Below are 19267 nucleotides of genomic sequence, written 5' to 3' on the forward strand. Positions count from 1 at the left end.
TGTATGTATGTATATATGTATGTATGTCTGTATATATGTATATATGTATGTTTATTTGTGTGTATGTATATATGTATATATGTATGTTTATATGTGTATATGTATGTATGTATGTATGTATATATGTATGCATGTATGTATATATGTATGTATGTATGTATATATATATATGTATGTATATATGTATATATATATGTATGTATGTATGTATGTATGTCTGTATATATGTATATATGTATGTTTATATGTATATATGTATGTATGTATGTATGTATATATGTATGTATGTATGTATATATGTATGTATGTATGTATGTATGTCTATATATGTATGTATGTGTGTATGTATGTATATATGTATATATGTATGTATGTATGTCTATATATGTATGTATATATGTATGTATATATGTATATATGTATGTATGTATGTGTGTATGTATATATGTATGTTTGTATATATGTATGTTTATATGTGTGTATGTATATATGTATGTGTGTATATATGTATGTTTATATGTGTGTATATATGTATGTATATATGTGTATATATATATGTATGTATGTATTTGCTGCATTGTTTACTTGTTGGTCTCTGGTGGAGTTCACTGCAATGTGAGTGAACCTTCTAGTGATGGAATGATCACCTTTCTGCTGCTTCAAACATGACAAGTCACGCTCCAACACCCTCTGCTTCTGTTTACATGTCCTGGTCCAAAATCATCGTAATTTGCACGACTCCAATGCTCATTTCCTTTGTTCACATAATGGAGCTCATGTGCAGGTGACATTAGACAGGTGTGTGGAGCAGCCAGTGAGATGAAGCCTGCCATGGTCCTAATGATACAGCCTGGTGTCTGATAGTAACCACGCCCTCTTGTCAGCTTGTTTACACAATAAACATGTGTGGGGGAGGCTGTATGGGGGGGGGCTGGCCTCAAAGTGAGCGTGAGCCGTCCTGTTTGAGGCCTCCACAGCTCACATCTGATCAACTCTCACCAACATTTTCACCCACTCTGCCTTCATTGGACTTCATGACTGAGGAACTGCTCTCTCATCTCCATCCTGTCTAAGGAGAACTCTCCAACCCTTGAAGCAACTACATGTGCAGGGTTATGTATGGGGATCAATTGGATATCTTCATTTCTTCTGACAGCAAACAGCCATAATTCCCAAAACATGAACAGTGTCATCCTAAAAAGACAGTTACAGTCCACAAGCAGCTCTGTGAAGCTTTCCTTTGGCACAGGGCTAACATGCTCACAATGGCTATGCTAACAAGCTGGTATTGACCATGTGTCCCATCTTATTTAGTACGTTTAGTAATCGTTGCAGGTATTTAGTGATATACCAACATATTGGACACATTGAAACCTGATGGTGGCCTTTGAGGGAAAGTCAGGGGTTCCCCAAAGTCAGTCGGACTTATCCTGAGGGAATTATGAATTTCTGAACAAGATTTCATGGCAACCCATCTGGACAATGATGGACCACCCTGCCATTCCCAGAGCCATGCTAGCTTAGGGGTCTACTGCATCCTTAAATATGTCAAATCATTCAAGTGAACACGATTTCAGGCTGTTTCCAACCAACACACATCATCTTCATGATCATGTGGAACCTTTGTTCCAAAATGTTGACACACTGCACCATTTCACACCATGGCTGTCTAATCTTTAACCCTAACCTACATCATCCAAATCATTTACGAGACACCAACCCCAGAGATTCAGAACTGAGGAGATGCATCTGGCAGCTTTGTGACCTTCCCAAATTATAAATAGACACATTCATTTACAAAAGTAGAAACAAGAGGTTGCAGGTCTCTTTGTGTTGGTTGTTGCACTATAGAAGAAGACCGGTGACTGCATGAAAGATCAACTCATTTCACATTTACACTATGATGGGCTTTAGAACATGTCTACTTGTGATGTATTGTTTACATTATCTGTAAATTAAATTACCTCAACAATGTCCAATTTCCACATTCACATTTAAGGAATAGTCCACAGATCATGAAGTGCCAGCTTGTCAATGTATCGTCATACATATGGATGAGACCAGCCTCGGCTTATAACTCATAATGCTTTATGATGGCCGCTGGCACATGCACACAATGAAAGAGATGATTCCTCATTATTACATCCAGTCGCCTGCTGGTTTCCAAGTCTACCCACACTGTTTGATGGTATATCTTCTGTATTGACTTGTTGTGTTGCTTAAACAGCAACACATTCAAACCCAAGACACAAGGAGTTATTGGCCTCACAGTTTTGAGCCGTTCTTACCTGCGTGTTGAGCACAGCTTGTCCACTTGACACCAGATTAAAAAAAGGACCCATTGCTTTGTCTGGCAGGGTCAAAGGTTAATTACTCATTAATCCAAAAGGGTAATAATGCTCTCTTTCCTGACCAATGAGAGAGCTTCACTTCTACAACACAATATGCCAGGAGTTCTGTTCATTACTTTGCTTGGTTGTCTCGTATTAGGATTTCGGTATTTAATAATTTGAAAGCAAATATATTCTCTTACTTCAATATTTTCTAACCCTGTCATGATCATCGTACATTTAGAGGGTTGCCCCCCCACTTCTACTATTGCATATGACATGAATGCAGCACAAGCACAGACCTGGAGCCAGAGTGGTAAACCGAGACAGGAAGTAGTGAAGACTGTGTCCAAAGTCCAGAAATGCAGCGACTAACACCTCTGAAGCTCTGAGCCTGCACAAAGACTAAAAGTACGGTTTTGACTGAAAGGCGTAAACATGACACGTACACTTACATCGCTTACATCTGGACTCTGAGCTTTGTGTCAGCTTTGAAACAGCACTGACGGTGATGATGGAATACTCTAAGATTCAAGCTGTTGCTGAATACTAACACAATCCTTGTTACATCTTTATAACTTACGTATATATATATATATATATATATATATATATATTCTTACGAACAAATACAGTGGTGGATAGCCATAGTTTAGAATATAGAATACAACAGACTCATATTTCAGGTGATCAGACATGTCATCTCCGCCCTCCACAGACAAAGCTCCTGACCTTGACCACACTGTGCCCTCTGGTGTGCCATACAGCTGTTTACAGGTGAAACACTGACTACCAGAGTGCCTTATGTTGCAGGACATTGGTGCATGATAGTTGTACAGCTGAGGGCTGGGACTGGGTACACTGTTTTCTGTTGTTGCTATGGATACATGACCTTTTTGACATTGATCAAATTAAATATAGATAGATTGTGACAAAGTGTCCTCTAAGCTCTGCTAATGAACTTGATACTGATGTGCCTAACATACTTCCTTGTAACCCCTATAACTAGGCTCAAGGTTCACAGCAGACACACGTTCCCTCATTGCTGCAGAAGTCATGGATTCCCTCATTGCTGCAGAAGTCATGGATACCCTCATTGCTGCAGAAGTCATGGATACCCTCATTGCTGCAGAAGTCATGGATACCCTCATTGCTTCAGCAGTCATGGATACCCTCATTGCTGCAGAAGTCATGGATACCCTCATTGCTTCAGCAGTCATGGATACCCTCATTGCTGCAGAAGTCATGGATACCCTCATTGCGTCAGCAGTCACATGTTCCCTCATTGCTGCAGAAGTGATAGATACCTTCATTGCTGCAGAAGTCATGGATACCCTCATTGCTTCAGCAGTCATATATACCCTCATTGCTGCAGCAGTCACATGTTCCCTCATTGCTGCAGAAGTCATAGATACCCTCATTGCTACAGAAGTCATATATACCCTCATTGCTACAGAAGTCATAGATACCCTCATTGCTACAGAAGTCATAGATACCCTCATTGCTTCAGCAGTCATGGATTCCCTCATTGCTTCAGCAGTCATATATACCCTCATTGCTGCAGCAATCACATGTTCCCTCATTGCTTCAGCAGTCATGGATACCCTCATTGCTTCAGCAGTCACAAGTTCCCTCATTGCTGCAGCAGTCACAAGTTCCCTCATTGCTGTAGCAGTCACAAGTTCCCTCATTGCTGCAGCAGTCACAAGTTCCCTCATTGCTGCAGCAGTCACATGTTCCCTCATTGCTTCAGCAGTCATGGATACCCTCATTGCTGCAGCAGTCACAAGTTCCCTCATTGCTGCAGCAGTCACATGTTCCTTCATTGCTGCAGCAGTTACAAGTTCCCTCATTGCTGCAGCAGTCACATGTTCCTTCATTGCTGCAGCAGTTACAAGTTCCCTCATTGCTGCAGCAGTCACATGTTCCCTCATTGCTGCAGCAGTCACAAGTTCCCTCATTGCTGCAGCAGTCACAAGTTCCCTCATTGCTGCAGCAGTCACAAGTTCCCTCATTGCTGCAGCAGTCACAAGTTCCCTCATTGCTGCAGCAGTCACAAGTTCCCTCATTGCTGCAGCAGTCACATGTTCCCTCATTGCTGCAGCAGTCACAAGTTCCCTCATTGCTGCAGCAGTCACAAGTTCCCTCATTGCTGCAGCAGTCACATGTTCCCTCATTGCTGCAGCAGTCACAAGTTCCCTCATTGCTGCAGCAGTTACAAGTTCCCTCATTGCTGCAGCAGTCACAAGTTCCCTCATTGCTGCAGCAGTCACAAGTTCCCTCATTGCTGCAGCAGTCACAAGTTCCCTCATTGCTGCAGCAGTCACATGTTCCCTCATTGCTGCAGCAGTCACAAGTTCTCTCATTGCTGCAGCAGTTACAAGTTCCCTCATTGCTGCAGCAGTCACATGTTCCCTCATTGCTGCAGCAGTCACAAGTTCCCTCATTGCTGCAGCAGTCACATGTTCCCTCATTGCTGCAGCAGTCACAAGTTCCCTCATTGCTGCAGCAGTCACAAGTTCCCTCATTGCTGCAGCAGTCACATGTTCCCTCATTGCTGCAGCAGTCACAAGTTCCCTCATTGCTGCAGCAGTCACATGTTCCCTCATTGCTGCAGCAGTTACAAGTTCCCTCATTGCTGCAGCAGTTACAAGTTCCCTCATTGCTGCAGCAGTCACATGTTCCCTCATTGCTGCAGCAGTTACAAGTTCCCTCATTGCTGCAGCAGTCACATGTTCCCTCATTGCTGCAGCAGTTACAAGTTCCCTCATTGCTGCAGCAGTCACAAGTTCCCTCATTGCTGCAGCAGTCACAAGTTCCCTCATTGCTGCAGCAGTCACAAGTTCCCTCATTGCTGCAGCAGTCACAAGTTCCCTCATTGCTGCAGCAGTCATGTTTACATGCAGTGATGTTTGTGCTGAAGAGCACTCAAAGAGGTCCTGGGTGGAGAAGCGTGTTCAACGGTAGATTCTTTAGAGGGGAACGTTGGTGAAAGTCACACTTCTATCAGTGACAAAGTTAGTTTCTTATTGTGTGGGTTAGGGCTTAGGGTTTAGGGGTTAGGGGTTAGGGTTTAGGGGTTAGGGGTTAGGGGTTAGGGCTTAGGGTTTAGGGTTTAGGGTTTAGGGGTTAGGATTTAGGGTTTAGGGGTTAGGGCTTAGGGTTTAGAGGTTAGGGGTTAGGGGTTAGGGCTTAGGGTTTAGAGGTTAGGGGTTAGGGTTTAGGGTTTAGGGGTTAGGACTTAGGGCTTAGGGGTTAGGGTTAGGGCTTAGGGTTTAGAGGTTAGGGTAAAGGGCACACATGAGCCCAGTACTGAAACAGTCATAATATTCTCCCTGCTACATTCATAAAGGACAAACAAAAGAACGTAGTTGAGATAGTAATGCCGGTTCTTCCCTTAGTATTCTGTCTGAAGTCCTCTTCAGTTACAACCCAAGGCCTCGCCAAAAGGCCCCAGAGGTCAATAATTGACAGAGGGTCATTATGGAACGTTTTAATGTCCTTTCTCAAAGGCACTGGTTAATGTGTAAGAGTTGTGAAAAGAATCGTTGGTTTCATTTAACGACTCTCACCTACTGGAAACTCACAAGTCAACAACATTCATACTCTGGTTAACAATGCAAAATAAATGATCATTTGTGATAATAAATACATCAAATAAACTGAATTTAATTGATCATTTTTAATCTGTAGCTGTCTGTCTGCTCAAATGAGGATATACGTCATATATATATATAACAGATATACGCTGTCGTACTCTTCCAAAGAGGTATGGTCCGACAACAAAGCCAATCATATTAGTATAAGTGTGATATTCTATAGCTTTCTTCTTGACAACATATGTCATATCCATAAGCTGATCCTACTAACAAGTATTGTATATCTAAAGTGGGTTATATCTCTTATATCTTGTTGTTTGGACTCAATATTCACCTGTCTGAGCGTCTTGTTGTCGAATGGGTGAACGTCATCTCCCCTCCCCCGTTCACTGTCCACTGTATGACACTACAGTGGTATTTTAGAAAGGAATGCTTTAGAAACTAAGCTTATATATGTGGTTATTTATATATTTTAAAGATACAGTGGACCTGGTCAGAGTAGGACAGTCAGAAAGTAGGTGTTGGTCTTTTCCTGGAATTGGTTGAAAATAAGAAATATATATAAAAGCTCTTTATTAAATATCTCACGTGTTTCTTGTGAGTCCAAACGCGACTGAGTGAAATAGTGCCTCCGCTAGTCAGTGATAGGACTGAATGGCTAATCTAGCCTATATACTAAACCTGAGTGAATAGATTACATTGGAGATTAGCATTGGGATATTATGAAGCATACACAGAACTGAACCTGATCTGATCACAAAAAGCATTATTTCAAATATGTGACCTTTTCTGTTTGACGTGTATTTGTTATGCCCTGTTGCTGAGACACTAAGTCAGGTGAATGCTGATCTTTGTAGGGCTCGGTTACCCAATCCCCTGCAGGCAGGCCATGATGTCACAACAGAGTAAAGGTGGAAATAGATAGAGCTCCTTTGCGGTCATCGATATGTAAACTTGGAAACTAATGGGTAGGACCTATTGTGTATACAAAGTGGAATCTAGAAGTGAGTCAATGTGGTACATATTAAATAAAGCACAAAACAAGCTACCTGGATCACGTTTTTTCATACAGTTATGACAGCTTGAGCGAAAAGCTTCTGCTTGTGCCCCTTCAGTAGAAGGCTCATACGGGACGATGCTGGTGTCATGAACACCCATTAAACTTTCATTGTGTGATCCCTGAGCTCCAGGCCTGCTTGATGCAGATCATCCTGCTGCGGGGAAATATATGCTATTGCGAAACTGTGCGCTGGTTACAAATTAATCCACATCTCACTCCTATTCAGCTCCTGCGGAGCCCAGTTCAAAGTTTAGTTTTCATTCCTTCCAATAATTCATGTGATGGTTAATATTTGAGCCAAATAGATAACCTGATCTACAGAATTAGACTCGGCTGGGAAGTCGAAGCTTTCAGCACTACACGGTGGCACTCTAGAGGTTATGGAACCTGTTCAAGGTAAAGGCCCAGTGGAGGAAGAGGTTATGGAACCTGTTCAAGGTAAAGGCCCAGTGGAGGAAGAGGTTATGGAACCTGTTCAAGGTAAAGGCCCAGTGGAGGAAGAGGTTATGGAACCTGTTCAAGGTAAAGGCCCAGTGGAGGAAGAGGTTATGGAACATGGTCAAGGTAAAGGCCCAGTGGAGGAAGAGGTTATGGAACATGGTCAAGGTAAAGGCCCAGTGGAGGAAGAGGCTATGGAACATGGTCAAGGTAAAGGCCCAGTGGAGGAAGAGGTTATGGAACATGGTCAAGGTAAAGGCCCAGTGGAGGAAGAGGCTATGGAACATGGTCAAGGTAAAGGCCCAGTGGAGGAAGAGGTTATGGAACATGGTCAAGGTAAAGGCCCAGTGGAGGAAGAGGTTATGGAACATGGTCAAGGTAAAGGCCCAGTGGAGGAAGAGGTTATGGAACATGGTCAAGGTAAAGGCCCAGTGGAGGAAGAGGTTATGGAACATGGTCAAGGTAAAGGCCCAGTGGAGGAAGAGGTTATGGAACCTATTCAAGGTAAAGGCCCAGTGGAGGAAGAGGCTATGGAACATGGTCAAGGTAAAGGCCCAGTGGAGGAAGAGGCTATGGAACATGGTCAAGGTAAAGGCCCAGTGGAGGAAGAGGTTATGGAACATGGTCAAGGTAAAGGCCCAGTGGAGGAAGAGGTTATGGAACCTATTCAAGGTAAAGGCCCAGTGGAGGAAGAGGTTATGGAACATGGTCAAGGTAAAGGCCCAGTGGAGGAAGAGGTTATGGAACATGGTCAAGGTAAAGGCCCAGTGGAGGAAGAGGCTATGGAACCTATTCAAGGTAAAGGCCCAGTGGAGGAAGAGGCTATGGAACATGGTCAAGGTAAAGGCCCAGTGGAGGAAGAGGTTATGGAACCTATTCAAGGTAAAGGCCCAGTGGAGGAAGAGGCTATGGAACATGGTCAAGGTAAAGGCCCAGTGGAGGAAGAGGTTATGGAACCTATTCAAGGTAAAGGCCCAGTGGAGGAAGAGGCTATGGAACTTAACTATTCAAGGTATTCAAGGTTTGGACGAGTGTTCATTCTGCCACTCACAAATGAACTGTTCAGTGCGCTGTGCCTCTTTCGATCCATTTATTTCTTGCTCCATGACACCATAGCATCAAATCAACAATGTTGAATATACTTTCATGTTAATGTGTCACCTTGTGTTCCATGTAGCAACTGCATGTCCACCCTGTGTTTCCCTCAATGATAAAAGAAAGCAACACAACGATACTATGGCTCCAAGAATTGTATTATTGTACTGTATGTCTCAGTATAATCTTTTGGCCTCTTTAGACGTTCGGATGCCATCAATAGTGAAACTTCTAATGCTGTTAATAATAATAAAAGCTCCATAATAGTTGTGGATATTGCCCACTATGCAAAAATAAAAATGATTATTCCTTTGGTTCATAAAAAGAAATGTATTTTTTTTACTTTATGGGAGACTTAATATAAGCAGGTAATTGAAAGTTTCCTTTACTGGATTTAGCTCATAATAAATCCAAACAACAACAACAACAACAACAACAACAACAACAACAACAACGAGTATTCAGTTGTGATCACATTGCTTATTACTTGTGGGACCATGGGAGGGTAATGGAGTCCTGACCTTCAACTACGCATGTTTCCCGGCTCAGACCAGCAGAAAGAAGCCAGTCTTTAGCCTTATATTAACAGTCGAAAGAGAACAGAGAGACAAAGGACACATTGTGATAGAAGTGAAGCCACCATGTCCTTGAAGGACAAGGTGAAAGTAACACAACACACCCAGTCACAGCCCATCTGACTGCCTTTAAAGACAACCATTAACAGACAGTGATAAGGGAATATTAGGCTGTAAATCAGAAAGCAACTGAATCCTGCTTGCTCACTGAGTACTCATTTACATACTCTATTATTTATTATCATTAATAGGCAGCACAACTTCAGTTACCATGGTATCAGACTGAAATGGGACTTCATGACATGAGCCAGTGATGATGAAGCAGATGGGAGCTCTATCTGCTTCACCGACAGAGGAGTTGTAGATGAAACAGCTTCTATTGTGAAGACAACAAAGTCCTCGTTACGGATCACAAGCCAGTTGCACACAGTGTCAACAAAGTCTGTTTAGAGGACAACACTCCTCCTCTGTGCTGTCCTTCACCCTCTACTCTCCCTCTGTTCTGTCCTTCACCCTCTACTCTCCCTCTGTTCTGTCCTTCACCCTCTACTCTCCCTCTGTTCTGTCCTTCACCCTCTACTCTCCCTCTGTTCTACCCTTCACCCTCTACTCTCCCTCTGTTCTGTCCTTCACCCTCTACTCTCCCTCTGTTCTACCCTTCACCCTCTACTCTCCCTCTGTTCTACCCTTCACCCTCTACTCTCCCTCTGTTCTGCCCTTCACCCTCTACTCTCCCTCTGTTCTGCCCTTCACCCTCTACTCTCCCTCTGTTCTACCCTTCACCCTCTACTATCCCTCTGTTCTGCCCTTCACCCTCTACTATCCCTCTGTTCTGCCCTTCACCCTCTACTCTCCCTCTGTTCTACCCTTCACCCTCTACTATCCCTCTGTTCTACCCTTCACCCTCTACTCTCCCTCTGTTCTGCCCTTCACCCTCTACTATCCCTCTGTTCTACCCTTCACCCTCTACTATCCCTCTGTTCTGCCCTTCACCCTCTACTATCCCTCTGTTCTACCCTTCACCCTCTACTCTCCCTCTGTTCTGCCCTTCACCCTCTACTATCCCTCTGTTCTACCCTTCACCCTCTACTATCCCTCTGTTCTGCCCTTCACCCTCTACTATCCCTATGTTCTACCCTTCACCCTCTACTATCCCTCTGTTCTGCCCTTCACCCTCTACTATCCCTCTGTTCTACCCTTCACCCTCTACTATCCCTCTGTTCTGCCCTTCACCCTCTACTCTCCCTCTGTTCTACCCTTCACCCTCTACTATCCCTCTGTTCTACCCTTCACCCTCTACTATCCCTCTGTTCTGCCCTTCACCCTCTACTCTCCCTCTGTTCTGCCCTTCACCCTCTACTCTCCCTCTGTTCTACCCTTCACCCTCTACTATCCCTCTGTTCTGCCCTTCACCCTCTACTCTCCCTCTGTTCTACCCTTCACCCTCTACTCTCCCTCTGTTCTGCCCTTCACCCTCTACTCTCCCTCTGTTCTACCCTTCACCCTCTACTATCCCTCTGTTCTGCCCTTCACCCTCTACTCTCCCTCTGTTCTACCCTTCACCCTCTACTCTCCCTCTGTTCTGCCCTTCACCCTCTACTCTCCCTCTGTTCTACCCTTCACCCTCTACTATCCCTCTGTTCTGCCCTTCACCCTCTACTCTCCCTCTGTTCTACCCTTCACCCTCTACTATCCCTCTGTTCTGCCCTTCACCCTCTACTATCCCTCTGTTCTGCCCTTCACCCTCTACTATCCCTCTGTTCTGCCCTTCACCCTCTACTCTCCCTCTGTTCTACCCTTCACCCTCTACTCTCCCTCTGTTCTACCCTTCACCCTCTACTCTCCCTCTGTTCTGCCCTTCACCCTCTACTCTCCCTCTGTTCTGCCCTTCACCCTCTACTCTCCCTCTGTTCTACCCTTCACCCTCTACTCTCCCTCTGTTCTGCCCTTCACCCTCTACTATCCCTCTGTTCTGCCCTTCACCCTCTACTCCCCCTCCGTTCTGCCCTTCACCCTCTACTATCCCTGAGCTAACATGTGCTAAGATGAGCTAAGATGTGCTAACAGCCAGTGACTGGATCCTGTTTGAAAGGAGCAATGTGCAGTAAATGCCTCATGCAGAGCGTCACATCGTCTCTCCTTTCTGTGCACAGCGTTCCCTGAACTCACTGGATTTGAACTGGACTGAAAAGACTAATTGTCTTTGGCTGAGAGGTCAAGCAAAGGTTGGGACTGCTAAAGTTACTTCAAGGAAACTAAAATGCCATTAGGAGGGATCACAAAAGTTATTGACAGGTAATGCAAAAGGGGGAGGGACCCCTCCTTTGTGGCTTCTTCCTGATCCGAGGTGAGGGTCCAGCTCAGAGGAAGCCATGTGCTGTACAGAGAGTAAAGCCCTCTGATATTAGGCTGTACAAATACAATGGAGGTATTGAAGTATGTATCAAACAGACAGGAAGAAATAGTGCATTAAAAAATGACTAATTCCAGCAGCAGTATTTGGGGCAGCAGGAGTCGGTCCACCTGACACGCCAGATGGTTTGGTACAAAGAAACTGTTTGAGGAGTCGTAATTGGAGACTTTTTGGAAAAGGGCCGGCACTTTAACGTGATTGGATGAACCATCTGTCAGTCAAACTCTTACTAAAGCACAAAAAGAAAAGCCTTCAATGTCGTACTTTGCTCTTTTTTCAATACAGAAATACTCTCGACTTCTGATATGAATTATGCTATTGCAGCATCCAACATCTTTTGAGCTGAAGAGACTGTGTAGCTCGGTTGTGTTGTTTATTGTGTACACATGAAATCTATTGTATTCTGCCTGAGAGAGGGATGCTCCTCTGCTGCTCTCTCATGAGAATATCTGACATTTCAGTCATCAAATATGTAACAAACCATTACTAATGTATTTACTTTGTGATACATAAATCAAAACTTAATGATCTGGTGAGCGATCTTAAAATGTGTTTCACGTGTGGAACAACCAGTGTGGACGCTGAAGAGGGAGGACGCTGATGAACAGAGGAGTCACCTTGTCCTCCCTCTTCATGTCTGCATAACATCCACACCACTCGGCAGCTGACTGGCTGAACTGATCCTGGCTCTGCTACTGACCTCTGGCGTCTGACATGGAAACAGGGGACATCAGCCATGTTCCCACAACTACTCTGCTCCTGTATATTGCAGTTTTACTCTGCAGGGCCGTCCCACTGGAGGAGCTGCAGTCATCTCGGCCCCGCCCCCCGGTAGATCACCTGAGCATCGAACCAGGAAACGATGACTGCGGCAAGTGGAGTGTCCTTCGAATGCTCACCTTCAACTTTAGACTGGCTCAGCCCTGCATGCATGCTTTACATCCCATTAAATAGCTTATTATTATAATAAGAATCAGTTCACTGGCCATATACAATCATGCAGAGACACATTCACAACTCCCACAACATGACATGGAGCAGAGGGCTGCTGTTGGAACAAGATGAGTGAAATTCATCTCCACAGTTTCTCATACGCTGTACTGTCACACACACACACACACACACACACACACGTCTTTTTGCCAGCATGAGGAGTGTTATTAGTAGCAACACAACATTTCCACACACAAGACAGAACACACCGAGTGTCACGTTGCAGAGGCTGCTCCAGAAGGAGGCTGTGTCCTCCAGATGTCACCGGTGATGGAAAAGTACCGTCACACCCAGCGGAGCCTCGCATCCTTCTGTGGGAGTGGGGATTAAACTAGCAGCTGGTTCTCTCTGTTCTCTCCTGTTCTTAGGTTCTGCTGACGGGACATTCTTTCAGCAGAGAAGAGTTCACCGTGTACGATCCCACATTCAGACGTGATGTTTCATGATGATCTCATTACCCTCTGTCCGTGCATGTGAGCGTAGCCCACTGAGTAGCTCTCATGGCTCATATCTTACAGCATCCTCTCAGGTAGACTCTACTCTGTCATTTGTACTGTTAGCACTGTTAGCACCGTTAGCTGCAGACTCACCTGCCCATGTTGAGAGCCGTTGAAAGGCAATAAAAAAGCTTCCTATCTCGAATCTTGCACCTTGAACTCAAGGTCAACTTTCCAGCATTTACAACCCCATTTCACCTTCCAAGTCACCTCCATTTTGCTGAAGAGCATAACTTATAGAACAATATTTCATATTTGAGTCATGATGTTTAAAGGCTGGTGTGCCAACCAGGCCCCAGAACTCCAGGGGCCCAGCAAGCTTCAGGCTTATTGTGAGTCAACGGTTTAGTTCACTGGACTAAGTTCATCTTTTAAAACTAGCTCCACCTCAAGCAGCTACAGTAAGATTACACATTGATACACGTTAACAATCTAATAATGTCACATATAATAATGTATCACAGCCCTTTTACAACCTTTTCCTGATAATAGGGTTTGACTACAGGACCTTCAGTGGTACAACTGCTCAGATGATAGTTGTGTTGCTGTTGTTTCCATTTCTTTTGAAGCAAGTTCAAAGCATGTACAGGAATATCCTGTTGTGTGTTTGTTGTGTAGCAAATGGGCTGCAGCTGTATTTCATTTTGCATCCCTGTGTTGCAAAAGGTCAATAAATGATTCTTGAATCTTTGAATCAAATCAAAGTTAGCTCCCTGGTCTGTCCAGGAAGGTGTGTTACAGTAGTTTACGTATTTACATTTTGTATTATCATGATGGAGGAGTGCATGAGACCTTCTAGTGTGATTCATTACAGGAAGCACGGTCAATGTGACCTTCATTCTGACTTGATGGATGAGGGTTTGTGAGGCCTTCACACATGAGCATGTCAGTGGTCTGCCACCTAGTGGGTGTCAAACTGCACTGCATGTTATCTGGAAGCAGGACAAAACATTCGTTTTTTGTCTTAGATCTGCAACGGTGGCATCAAAACATGTTTTAATAAATAAACATGCTGATGTAGTGATGCTGTAGACATCTTCAAGGTAGGCCTACTGTATATGTTGCATATGTTTTGCATCCATTCGCTTCTGGATGATACAAGAAAGCAGATCAAGGAGTAATACGTTTATTTTCATTCTTTCTGAATGTTTGTTTGTCTGTATAAACTGTGACTGTACCAAGTCAAATAGTTCACGTGGTGAAGACATTGAATGGTAGAATCCAGGAATGTGAGACAGAAAAGGAGTTGAGAGAAAGAGAGAGAGCAAAGGTTGGTTGGATGGGGGGTCATGGAGGTACCTACAGGAGGACATCAAGAACTAGATGGGATGATAGATGGAGAACAGTGGAGGAAACTCATCTCCTTACCCTATCTCTAAGACTTATCCCTAAGGAGGAAACTCATCTCCTTACCCTATCTCTAAGACTGATCCCTAAGGAGGAAACTCATCTCCTTACCCTATCTCTAAGGCTGAGCCCTAAGGAGGAAACTCATCTCCTTACCCTATCTCTAAGACTGAGCCCTACGGAGGAAACTCATCTCCTTACCCTATCTCTAAGGCTGAGCCCTAAGGAGGAAACTCATCTCCTTACCCTATCTCTAAGGCTGAGCCCTAAGGAGGAAACTCATCTCCTTACCCTATCTCTAAGACTGATCCCTAAGGAGGAAACTCATCTCCTTACCCTATCTCTAAGGCTGATCCCTAAGGAGGAAACTCATCTCCTTACCCTATCTCTAAGACTGATCCCTAAGGAGGAAACTCATCTCCTTACCCTATCTCTAAGGCTGAGTCCTAAGGAGGAAACTCATCTCCTTACCCTATCTCTAAGACTGATCCCTAAGGAGGAAACTCATCTCCTTACCCTAACTCTAAGGCTGAGTCCTACAGAGGAAACTCATCTCCTTACCCTATCTCTAAGACTGATCCCTAAGGAGGAAACTCATCTCCTTACCCTATCTCTAAGACTGATCCCTAAGGAGGAAACTCATCTCCTTACCCTATCTCTAAGGCTGAGCCCTAAGGAGGAAACTCATCTCCTTACTCTATCTCTAAGGCTGAGTCCTACAGAGGAAACTCATCTCCTTACCTTATCTCTAAGGCTGATCCCTAAGGAGGAAACTCATCTCCTTACCCTATCTCTAAGACTGATCCCTAAGGAGGAAACTCATCTCCTTACCCTATCTCTAAGACTGATCCCTAAGGAGGAAACTCATCTCCTTACCCTATCTCTAAGGCTGAGCCCTAAGGAGGAAACTCATCTCCTTACCTTAGTTGAAAGAGAAAGGCTGAAGAGGAAGCTGGAAATACAATTAAGAGACGCATTACCCTTGTGGGAAGGAAAGGTACTGCAGTGTTTGAAAGAAAAGAGATATGTTTCATTTTATTTCAAAAGGGATAACACTCCAATACAGCCGGTGGCGGTAATGCACCTGTTGTTGGATGCAATCCGCCATAAAGCCGAGGAAGAAGAAGAAGAAGCAGCAGAAGAAGAAGAAGAAGAAGAAGTAGCAGAATAAGCAGTAGAAGAAGAAGAAGTAGAAGCAGCAGCAGCAGCAGCAGTAGCAGTAGAAGAAGAAGAAGCAGCAGCAGTAGAAGAAGAAGCAGCAGCAGAAGAAGAAGAAGAAGAAGAAGCAGCAGCAGTAGTAGTAGTAGAAGAAGAAGCAGTAGCAGCAGTAGTAGAAGAAGAAGCAGCAGCAGCAGCAGTAGTAGAAGAAGAAGAAGAAGAAGCAGCAGTAGTAGTAGAAGAAGAAGAAGCAGTAGCAGCAGTAGTAGAAGAAGAAGAAGAAGCAGCAGCAGCAGCAGTAGTAGAAGAAGAAGCAGCAGTAGTAGAAGAAGAAGCAGCAGTAGAAGAAGAAGAAGAAGCAGTAGAAGAAGAAGAAGAAGAAGCAGCAGTAGTAGAAGCAGCAGTAGTAGAAGAAGAAGCAGCAGCAGTAGAAGAAGAAGAAGAAGCAGTAGAAGAAGAAGAAGCAGCAGCAGTAGAAGAAGAAGCAGTAGCAGTAGCAGCAGCAGCAGCAGCAGCGTCTCTCACTAACTGGAGCCAGGTTCACGTGACCTCAGTAGTTTCCATAACCGTCATGGACGTCGAGCTGTACCTGCTCGCTGCGGCCGTCCTCGTCGTGCTCATCGTGTTCGGGTTGAAGGTGCGAAGACGAACACAGCAAAGTAAGAGCTAGCATTAGCTAAACGGCTACAGGGTAGTTGAGAACAACCTTTTGTATGACGTCATGTATATTCACGCTGTCACCGTGACATCTTTTAGTGGACACGTCAGCTCACAGCTGTCACTCATAACCCCGTCATAAACTATGGAGGCTGCAGTGGGTCACGTGACCCTAAACGATGATTCTAAGTCTGTCCCTTAACCAGCACCCTGAATGTCTGTTCAGGACCTGGTTCTAGTGGACTGTTCAGGACCTGGTTCTAGTGGACTGTTCAGGACCTGGTTCTAGTGGACTGTTCAGGACCTGGTTCTAGTGGACTGTTCAGGACGTGGTTCTAGTGCACTGTTCAGGATCTGGTTCTAGTGGACTGTTCAGGACCTGGTTCTAGTGGACTGTTCAGGACCTGGTTCTAGTGGACTGTTCAGGACCTGGTTCTAGTGCACTGTTCAGGACCTGGTTCTAGTGGACTGTTCAGGACCTGGTTCTAGTGCACTGTTCAGGACGTGGTTCTAGTGCACTGTTCAGGATCTGGTTCTAGTGGACTGTTCAGGACCTGGTTCTAGTGCACTGTTCAGGACCTGGTTCTAGTGCACTGTTCAGGACCTGGTTCTAGTGCACTGTTCAGGACCTGGTTCTAGTGCACTGTTCAGGACCTGGTTCTAGTGCACTGTTCAGGACCTGGTTCTAGTGGACTGTTCAGGACCTGGTTCTAGTGCACTGTTCAGGACCTGGTTCTAGTGGACTGTTCAGGACCTGGTTCTAGTGGACTGTTCAGGATCTCTCTCTCTCTCTCTCTCTCTCTCTTGCTATCATTCATACACTGATGGGAGGAGCTACCAGGCAAGGTACCACCTGTCCATCAGGACTACAGCCTCAGGGGAGAGATCAATGACTCCCACTGATCTGAGACCAGTGTTTTGTTCCCTTTCAACATGTTGAATCTGTGTATTGCATAGACGCTGCTGACATGTTGTGTGCCCTCTCCATGCTCAGATGATGATGAGGAGGAGGAGGAGGAGCAGCGGAGGAGTGCTACCCGGGCAGCAGGGCCCCCTCAGCGGGCTGCAGAGGAGCGAGGGGCCGGTATGCCTCGCAGGAGGAGGAACCTGGCCTCGGGGATAGCCAACAGGCAGCAGAGAGAAGCTGTGGAACAAGGTAGTTTATAATAGTGAGCCACAGCATGATATCTGTAAGCTGGATTATGAGGATCAGGTGTATGAAAAGGGCTTATTGCCTAAACATATCGGAGGCTACACAATTAGTTAATTATAGGCAGATTGATGGGGCCAGTTTGTGGTCTAACAGGGAAACTCAGTATGGAGCCAAACCGTGCAGCAATAAACATCTCCAGGGTTCATGCATACCAGTACAGACATATTAAGATCAAAAGGTGGCAAACTGTTTTAAAGAGCAGGCTCATTAGTTGAAGAACATGGACTAGTGTGCTGTTGATTCCAGAGGAGGAGCGTGTTGAGGAGGAAGAGGAGCAGCAGGACCTCCAGCCAACTGCAAAGGTTGGAGCCAAGAAGCAGAAGAAGATGGAGGAGAAACAGGCCAAGAAAGCCCAGAGAGAGGTGAGCGCTGGTTGGCTTAAAGATGCTCACACCACCAGTTAGTGTCTGATGACCTTCTGGGATGTCCTGAGTTCAACAGTTAAGTCTGTGATGTCTTCTCTCCAGGCGGAGATGGAGGAGAGAGAGGAGAGGAAGAGGATGGAGGAGCTCAGGGAGCAGGAGAGACGTCATGAGGACGAGAGGGAACGACAGCAGGAGCAGAAACAGGTGACGCAGCGACTGACTCCTCCCACTTTATATTATTATTATTACTACTCCCTGAGGGGCTGAGACTCTGTGCTGGTGGTTCTTCAGGAGGAGGACGAGCTCCGGGCTAAAGAGGAGCAAGATCGACGGGAGGAGGAGGAGTACTTAAAAATCAAAGCCTCCTTCATCATAGAAGACCAGGGCGAGGAGGAGCAGCTCACTGAGGACCAGGTCTCCACTCTGAGCTCACATCTCCATTTGTGTCTGTTGTCTTGTGTCTGTTGACTGTAAACAAGTGTTTGTGTTCTTTCCTCTCAGTCACGCAACCTGCTGCAGGACTTCATCCAGCACATCGAGGTGAGGGACCGACTCCAGCCTGGCTTGAGGATCTGGATCCTCTGGATCTGAACCCCGTGTCCTTACAGTGTCTCCTGTGTCCTGCAGAGTTCTAAGGTGGTTCTCCTGGAGGACCTGGCTTCTCACTTTGGGTTGAGGACACAGGATGCTATTGACAGACTGCAGGACCTGTTAGCCCAAGGCTCCCTCACAGGTCAGTGGGTCCTGGTCCTGGATTCATCTTAATCTTTGATCAGATGGTTCCTGGGTCTAGAGTTGACTAAAGGGTCCAGGGTGTGACGAGGCTGGTCTAACCTTCATGGTGTGTAGTTGGTCTGCATGCTAATAGTTCAACAGTCGAGTAAATAAATAAAACGCATTTTAATTACAAAAGGGAGCATGAAGAAATCTGAACGTGTATTAAGTGCAATAATCTCACGTTGCTCTGTCATGACATCTGTTGCAGGAGTGATTGACGACAGAGGAAAGTTCATCTCCATCACTCCAGAGGAGCTGGACTCAGTGGCTCACTTCATGAGGCAGAGAGGCCGAGTGTCCATCACAGAACTGGCTCAGGCCAGTAACTCTCTGATCAACCTGATGCCCGAGGGCCTCGGCACCGCCTGATGGACCCCCTTCTGCTGCAGGATCCCTGGACCCCCTTCTGCTGCAGGATCCCTGGACCAGTCTGCATGAGACTGTTCCTCTGCTCCTGGTGTTCTTTCTACTGACATCAGGGACCAGGAGCCTTCATTACTTGTAATGTCTGACGTCACATAAATCTGGACGTGTTAGAGCCACCTACAGATGTTAAGTATCATACAGTAAACTGATTTAGTATGACTTATTGTTTACTGTGACATTAAAGATGTTAAATGCTGTCTTTAGTGCTGCTCGAGCTTTTAATGAGATGCTGTTTTTAAAGAATATATATACATATATATATACACACACACACACACCTCTGTAATGTACGGATTGTAAAGCCCTTTGAGGAACATTATTCAA

General features: G+C 45.1%; 1 protein-coding gene across 1 annotated transcript; it reads left to right on the plus strand.

Annotated features, from left to right (window-relative positions):
- The first annotated feature begins 15667 nt into the window (after window positions 1–15667).
- LOC117746460 (DDRGK domain-containing protein 1-like) lies at window positions 15668–19140 on the plus strand. Its single transcript, XM_034555602.1, has 8 exons — window positions 15668–16164; window positions 17157–17318; window positions 17622–17737; window positions 17843–17944; window positions 18032–18154; window positions 18242–18280; window positions 18368–18473; window positions 18726–19140. The coding sequence occupies exons 1-8, from the start codon at window positions 16077–16079 to the stop codon at window positions 18884–18886; spliced, it is 897 nt and encodes a 298-aa protein (XP_034411493.1). The 5' UTR covers window positions 15668–16076; the 3' UTR covers window positions 18887–19140.
- The last annotated feature ends 127 nt before the right edge of the window (window positions 19141–19267 follow it).

Source organism: Cyclopterus lumpus, chromosome 2 (assembly GCF_009769545.1).
Source record: "Cyclopterus lumpus isolate fCycLum1 chromosome 2, fCycLum1.pri, whole genome shotgun sequence".
Classification (NCBI taxonomy): domain Eukaryota; kingdom Metazoa; phylum Chordata; class Actinopteri; order Perciformes; family Cyclopteridae; genus Cyclopterus; species Cyclopterus lumpus.

What these genes read in the sequence shown, in the direction of transcription:
- LOC117746460 (XM_034555602.1), top strand. Translation starts at nt 16,077, where the DNA reads ATGGACGTCGAGCTGTACCTGCTCGCTGCGGCCGTCCTCGTCGTGCTC. An exon ending in GAGAGAAGCTGTGGAACAAG is followed by an intron (nt 17,319 to 17,621) that starts GTAGTTTATAAT and finishes TGTTGATTCCAG; the next exon opens with AGGAGGAGCGTGTTGAGGAG. An exon ending in AGCCCAAGGCTCCCTCACAG is followed by an intron (nt 18,474 to 18,725) that starts GTCAGTGGGTCC and finishes CATCTGTTGCAG; the next exon opens with GAGTGATTGACGACAGAGGA.